Source organism: Acyrthosiphon pisum, chromosome A3, assembly GCF_005508785.2.
Source record: "Acyrthosiphon pisum isolate AL4f chromosome A3, pea_aphid_22Mar2018_4r6ur, whole genome shotgun sequence".
In the NCBI taxonomy this organism is placed as follows: Eukaryota; Metazoa; Arthropoda; class Insecta; order Hemiptera; family Aphididae; genus Acyrthosiphon; species Acyrthosiphon pisum.
The window spans coordinates 24,868,989-24,877,054 of record NC_042496.1 but is presented as its reverse complement, the minus strand read 5'-3'; the positions used below and the strand labels follow the sequence as shown (position 1 = coordinate 24,877,054).

At 26.5% G+C, this 8,066-nt stretch overlaps 1 protein-coding gene across 2 annotated transcripts in view; it reads left to right on the top strand.

The window, feature by feature from the left end:
• The window catches only part of LOC100166770 (BRCA1-associated RING domain protein 1), an 18,233-nt gene extending 10,167 nt beyond the window's left edge, over positions 1–8,066 (top strand). For both annotated transcript variants that reach the window (XM_029491317.1, XM_029491318.1), the window contains exons 6-14: positions 69–173; positions 1,168–1,422; positions 3,651–3,755; positions 4,913–4,993; positions 5,066–5,262; positions 6,218–6,403; positions 6,483–6,607; positions 7,040–7,161; positions 7,602–8,066. In XM_029491317.1, the coding sequence (XP_029347177.1) occupies positions 69–173; positions 1,168–1,422; positions 3,651–3,755; positions 4,913–4,993; positions 5,066–5,262; positions 6,218–6,403; positions 6,483–6,607; positions 7,040–7,161; positions 7,602–7,916 (1,491 nt within the window). In that variant the 3' untranslated portion in view covers positions 7,917–8,066. The remainder of the gene's footprint in view (positions 1–68; positions 174–1,167; positions 1,423–3,650; positions 3,756–4,912; positions 4,994–5,065; positions 5,263–6,217; positions 6,404–6,482; positions 6,608–7,039; positions 7,162–7,601) is intronic.

Here is an 8,066-nt window from a genome sequence, read left to right as displayed (position 1 = left end):
TATTAATTATGATTACATTATAGATTATTAACTATTTATTAAACTGTAAATTATATTAAATATTTCAGGTAAATAATGTTCAAAATAAAAAATCAACATCACCAGATGTAACTTTTCCGAAACATGATACTCTTGGAAATTCAACTAATGATCACAAGAAAGAAATTGATGAGGTATTTAAATAAAATAACATCTATAATTTATTTTTTTATTTTAATTTTGTTTATTGTTTAATGATTTAAATTAATTCAAATTTGGTGAATAATTCATCAGCTATCGATTCTATATTAACTGGGTATCAATTGAAAAATTCAGATATTACTGGTGATGTGAAAGAAAGCACATCAGATAACCTTAAAATTAATATAAACGACAAAGTTGTGAGTGATGTTATGCACTATACTCCATTTACATTAAGGGAGAAGGGCCCTTGATGGCTAATTGGATTTTGTCAGGTTGTGGTCAGACAATACCTCCCCTGAGTTAACCTAACCTAACCATTTGTGAGACTGTACAATGTTTAGTCAATTAATTGTGCACAATTTGGCCGCGAAGGTTTTGTTGTCGCTGTCTTATATACAAAGCAAATCTTCTTATTAAATTCTACGGATTATTTATAATTATTAGTTAATCTTAAGAGCAGGATTTTTTTGACATTTTTTATAATAAGATATAACTTGAAGAATTTCAATAATTTCAATTTTAATATTTATAGGTATAACTTAATATAATAACATATACAGTTGACTCTTGGTAACTCGAACCATCATAACTCGAAATTATCAACATCTCGAACAAATAAAATTCCCCTTCAAATAACAATAACACATTAAGATTTTGCAAACTCAAAATGTTTAGTAAGTAGAATATTTTTTTCCCCTGTGTACTTCAAATTACCGAAAGTGCATTGTAATACATATTTGAAAAGATAACTCTTCGCTCAAGCATAGGTTAAAATTCTTTTCTACAAATTCGATAATATGTGAATTTTCTTTTAATATTTATTATAAATAAACTGTAGTAAGAATTCAGTATATATATTTGTTATGTTACACATATTATGTAAGATAGAGACAATATACGTAGATATGGCTTCCTCTTAACATGAATGGAGTATAGAATTAAAACATTTTTATATATTTAATTTTAAAATATACAAATTTATAGGATAAATTGTATCCAGCTCAGGCAAGTTCTAGTGTTATTGGTGAAAAAATATCAAATATGTGTTTGGAAACTTCTTCAAAATCTATTAGAAGTACGCGATCCAATAAGCAAGCTCATAACAAATTAGATAAAGCATCAACAAAACTATTAAAAAGATCAAATTCAGTAACAGATTCTGAGCACAAATCGAAAAAAAAGAAAATAGAAAAACCTTCTCCTAGTGTTGCTGAAAGAAAAACAAATACCAATAATAATGTATGTTTTTATTTATTATTAAGTTAAACAATTATTGAATGCGTATACATTATTATTATGTCTATATTCTGTCTAAAATAAGAGTAACTTAAAGAGGCGACCAATTTAAATAAAAAAAGCAGCCAAATGCGAGACGGACTCGAACATGGAGGGCTCCGTAGCAGCAAGTATCATAAATAATTAGTCGTTTCATTCGGCCGGCACAAACTTTGGCCCCACCACATCATAATACGTCTGTCATTTTACCTATGTGCATGCCCATGACACCAATTATTACTTTATAAAATTACAAACATTTTTTTTTCAAAAAATACTATCAGTGACATCAATCACTACGCTCAGTAGGATGTTCCGATTTAATTTTTTAAAGCAGATTTGAATTCTCTTCTAAATTTACTATGTTTTTAACTGTCATACATTTTCATATTCTATGTCAATGTATTTAAATTTAAATTTAAATTATTAATATGATCTATTTTAACTCTTTTTGTTAGTAAATTTCTATGTAAAAAAAATAAAACTGTCAAAGCATAGATAATTTAGTGACAAATTCATATCTGCTTTCAACATTAATATTAAAACATTATATTGGGCGTAATGATTGAAGTCATGAGCTATGTTTTCGACCGAACATATAGGGTTCTGTAGCAGCAAGTATAATAAATAATAAGTAGTTTCGTTCGGCCGGCACTAACTTTGGCCCCACCACCAGGTCCAGCAGAAGTCTTATCTAATATTATAATAATATTACCCTCTAGGATAAGCGCAGTCGGGAACCTCTCCCCCGCGCGCTCCGCACCCAGTACCGATCAAGCCACGCCCTGCACAAATTATAATTATTATTTATTTATTAAAAAAAAACTACTTACTAGATCTCGTTTAAACCAATTTTCGGTGGAAGTTTGTACGGTAATGTACATCATATTTTTTTTTGTTTTATCATCCTCTTATTTTAGAAGTTATGGTGGAGGGGGGCACACATTTTACCACTTTGGAAGTGTCCATCGTGCAAACTATTCAGTTTAGAAAAAAAATGATACTAGAAACCTCAATATCATTTTTGAAGACCTATCCATAAATACCCCATACGTATGGGTTGGATGAAAAAAAATTTTTAGTTTCAGTTCTAATTATGGGGAACCCCCAAAATGTATTAATTTTTTTTTTCTATTTTTGTGTGAAAATCGCAATGCCGTTCCCAGAATACATCTACTTACCAAGTTTCAACAGTATAGTTCTTATAGTTTCGGAGAAAAGTGGCTGTGACACCCGGACGGACAGACAGACGGACATGATAAATCTATAAGGGTTCCGATTTTTGCTACAGAACCCTAAAAATATAATGTTTTCTCATAAATGTTATTTTACAATGAAAAAATAATTTTCAAAAAATTCAAAACTTTTCAAAATAATGAGTGTAGATAGTTGAATGGATCTCCTTATATACTTTATTTCATTTAATAATAAGCTACTAAATAACAGTTGTTCTTAACATTGTATTATGTTTGCTTTTGAAAATCAAACCATTTGAAGGAGGCTGGAACGTAATCCATTCTAGGGAGTAAAAACTAGGTATTTTAAATTTCAAGTTATATGGGGCTTGTGAATGTGTTCAAAGTAAATGAACATTAGTGTGTGTAATTCGTAGTACCAAAAACGTATTCAATCATATTACCTTTGTCATTTTACCTATGCGTATGCACATGTCACCAATTATTATTTTATAAAATTACAAACATTTTTTTTCAATAAATACTGCCAGTGACTTCAATCACTACACTCAGTAGGATGTTCCGGTTTAAATTTTGAAAGCAGATTTGAATTTTCTTCTAAATTTACTATGCTTTAACTGTCGTGCAGTTTTCATATTATATACCAAAGTATTTAAATTTTAGTTATGAATATGATTTATTTTTACACTTTTTGTTAGTAAATTTCTAAGTAAAAAATTAAAAATCAGAAAAATGAAATTGTCAAAACATAGATAATTTAGTGAAGAATTCAAATCTGCTTTCAACATTAATATCAAAAAATTATATTGGGCGAAATGATTATAGTTGTGAGCTATGTTTTCGACCGAAAATGAATCATGCTCCAGTATTTTAGTATATAAATCTTTGGTTTTTTAATTAAAACAATTATATGTTATTAGTTATTACTTATTAATGCAAAATGTATAAATAATATTTCATAAATATGATAATACATTTTTTACAATTTTCTTTCAGAAAAATTCCGTCAAAGCTTTAAATGAATCTATAAAACAAGTTAGCAAAAATTTGTATAGTCGAAATAGTAAAGGAGAAACAAAATTACATTCAGCATGTGCCAAGGTAAAAATCAAATTTATAGAATTTCCATCAAACTTTTTTTATTATTTAAAAAATTAATGTTTTTGATTGGAAAGTATTCTTAATTATTATTTGTTATATATCTTCACTTTTGTGGAAAATGTAGCAAGCAGAGCTTTGCACCGGAATCATTTTTTCGGGTTTCGGGTGTTGAAAGAAATTTCGGGTTATTGAATTCGGGTGTTACGGGTTAATACACTTTTCTGGTTACGGTTAAATGAAATTTGTTCGGGTTAATTATGGTTAATTTGGGTGTTGAAAAAAACCCATGTTGTATATCAATTAACATGAGATTTTCAATGCAAATTTGATATAGTAATCTGATTTTATATTTAAAGTAAACATAATAAAAATATTAAAAAATAAAAATAAAATATTAATACTTATTAGTTATTAGTTTATTACTTATTACTTAGTACTTACTTAGACCTTTTTCTACAGAAGAAAGTTCTGGCTTATTAAATATTATTTTAATTTTTAACTAAACCTATCTTTGTTATATTTATTTTTGATTAAGAATTTTTGACAACACAATTACTATTGTCTATTATTGAATATTGTGAAATAAAATAAAACAATCATCTAGTATCAAGGTCTTTTTAATTTTTAATTAATTATTGTTAGTTACAAAAAAAAAATTGAGTAATGCGTTACATACTTACACTACTATCTTCTTACCTTCTTAGTCGCGTTAGTTGCAAAAAATACATACAAATTGATATGCCACTTAATTTTCAATAATTCGGGTTTCCGGTAAACCCAAATGGAAATTCGGGTTTTGGGTTATTTTGGGTGTTTTTTTGGGTATTAATTTTTTTAATGGGTTTTGTATATATGGGTTTCGGTTTTCGGGTTACGTTCGGGTGCAAAGCCCTGGTAGCAAGTGTCAAAAGTGATCAAGCAAACAAAAATATTATTAAATATTAATTATTTACTTTTTGAACTTACCGTTAATATAAAATATAAGCTATTAAATTATTTTCTGATATCTATTATCCTTTTTTTTTTGTGTTAAAACCAGAGTTTGACATTAAAAAAAGTATAGTAACCTACTGCCCATGATTACTGTGTACCATTGAATAATTTTAAATTATCTATTAACTTATTCGTAATATAGTTACTCTTATATACTATTTTAGGGGAAATTAGATTTAGTAGTTTCATTGCTTGAAGATGGTTTCAATCCTAATGTTAAAGATAACGCTGGATGGACACCCATGGTAATAATTTTGATAAATATAATGTTTTATTATTATGGTATAAAAACAGTGTTCATTAAATTCTATTTTAAGCATGAAGCCGTGAAATGTGGGAACTTAGATATTGTGAAAGAATTAATCAAGTTTGGTGCATATTTAAATGTTCCTGGTTTTGAATATGAAAGCCCATTATATACAGCTATTAAGTATGGTAAATTTGAAATATCAAAAACAATTCTGAATTATGGAGCTGATGCAAATTTTATAAATATGTATGGTGATAATGCGAAGTAAGAATTAATTTTAATAAGGAATAGGTTACCTATTAATTAAATATACTATTTATTAGGTAAAAAATTTTTTAATAGCCTAAATATTTAATTACTATGATATTTATCAAAAATACAGTGGCGAATTTATGGGGAGTAGATAAAAGGAGGGAAATTGCCCTGGACAGTACTTTATGGGGTTATCAAACTTTTGTGAAAGCTTTTTTCGAAAACATATTTACAATGATTTAGGCAACAAAACGTTCTATGAATATCTTAATATAAAGCCATTTTTAATAGTTGTTCTGTGCAATCAATCTCCACATTTGACTATAGGCGTTTGTCATTAAAAACCAAAACCTATTTCTCTGTGCCTAAACTAAACATTTCTTGTTGACTATGGTGTTAGTATCATCGTACACCATACCTATTTAAAATATAGCAAATTGTACAGGAGACTATTTTCAATATTAAATAGCTTACAGACTACAGTAATTTATAAGTTATCTTCAGTCATATATAAGTATAACAAATTGTATTCGAATATTTCTTGTAAGTTAGATTATTTTGAGATAAAGTAAATTATTGCATTGATAATTTTGACTAACTATTTAATATTAATTATATTAACATACTTTTCTAATAATAAATAATTACTGATGACAATAATATAATTATTATTGTATTTTGTACATAATATTATAATAGGTTCTGAGCTGAGGGATAAAGGCAATGATTTTACAATAATGTGTTTTACAAATACAATTTTTATGGGTGAGAAAATTACCACTTTAAAAGAAACTAAGAGCAAACTCATTATATTTTTTTATCATCTGAGCGATGAATCTATTAAATTTACAAGACATAGTCCTTGATTTTTTAAAAATATTTGGTGCTACTAAATTAAGATTATTTACAATAAATAGAAGGTAAATCAAATTATTACGTATATCTTAATAATTTTTAAATGTTTTAGATGCCTTAATAAAGAAAAGGTATCCGAGTTATTGGAAAATCTAGTTTTGTGTCAATCAACACAAATTTGCCATACTAACTATAAATCAGATGAAACTATCATAGCCCTAAATAATGTTTCATTAAAAAATGAAACTGTGAACACATTTTGTAAACAATTCAATGTTAAATTAGTTCAAAATATTTGGTATGTTGATTCTTATTTATATTAAATTTTTTGATTACGGTTTCACTATAAATTTATTTATGTATTTATGTGACTTAAGGAAAGAAAAGCAATTTGCTCAAGTTACTCACATAATTGTACCAAAAACAAAAAATAATACTTGTGATGTTAATTTGGAATGTTTAACTGGCATAGCAAATGGATTATTTATAATCAACGAAAATTGTAAGTATACTTCAATTTGTAAAAGCTCTTAAAAATAACTAATAAATTATTAGCTCTGAGTGTTACTGCAGGGTAACTTCTCTCTTCACGTCTCCACATCTTCTGTGTTTATATATTTTTTTCGCACATAATATTATGCTTATTGTAAATATCATTACGGATTGTTTATAAACCAATAAATGTAAAAAAAAAAAATTATTAGCAACTAACTTAATTCAATACGACTTATTCAAAAAAAAAAAAAAACATTTTTTAATTTATTGTATTGGGATTTGTTTATTCATATATAAGCTAAATTTTTACCATGTATAATAAATGGTAACCCAAGAAATTCTATGGTTGAATCAATAGATTATCTGTTCTGACTAGTATTATATATAACTGTATAATATTTTAAAATTATATTATTACAATTTATTACTCTTTTATTAGGGATTTCTGACTCATTAGACAAAAATAAACTTATGAAGTCTGAAGATTATGAAGTCAGTGGAACAACATTGTTAACTGATTGTAATGGCCCAAAGATATCACGAATAAGCAAACAAAAACTGGTAAATATATAGTTAATTAAGCTTATACATCATTACAGAATTTAATACTATTAAAATACTGAGGTAGAAAAAGAAAATTTTAAATCCAAAATAGTAACAAGACAGTGTGGAAGCATTTGTCAAAATTCTAACTTTAGACGCGCCTAAAACATTAATATGAATTTAGCTCAAACTTTTTTTTTAATTCACTTATTACAATTTATGAATTATGAGGACCTTTAATTACATATTCAAGTTTTTTCACCGAAAAAAATTATTTATTAGCAATAATTGAAAAAAAAAAAAAATCGAAAATTTTCTCTTACCGGCGTATCTATCAGTTATGCATGGTGACTATTTCTCAATGTTTCTCAATGTTTCTGTTAAATTATATCTTTTTTAAACTTCAGAATTGTTGTGTATTTAAAAAAATGTTATTACCTGTTATTTTTGTTATACAGTATCCAAAATTATTTGATGGTATAAACATACATGTATGTGGAAGTAATGGTTGGAATCAGTTTACACTTGAAAATTTAAAAAAACTGGTTGTTGAATTCGGAGCTAAGCTGTTAATACGTATGCCTAATCCAGAAGACTGCCCTACTAATATAATACCATATCATTGCCGTAATAATGATGAAATGTTTCATGTTTCTAACATTATATTATATACAATGGATTCAAATAGGCTTATAAAGTACAATATGAAACATTTAAAAGCTTTTCATATTTCATGGTTCATGGAAGCTGCACAAAAGTATAATATTATATAAAATGGTTATGTATATCCAATTGTATAATCATTTTGATGTTTCCAATAGTTATTACTCAATTGAATACAAGTTTGTCATGTAAAAACAATTAAATTATGTACTTTGAAATAATAAATTGTCAAATAATGTATTATTAAAATACATAAATTA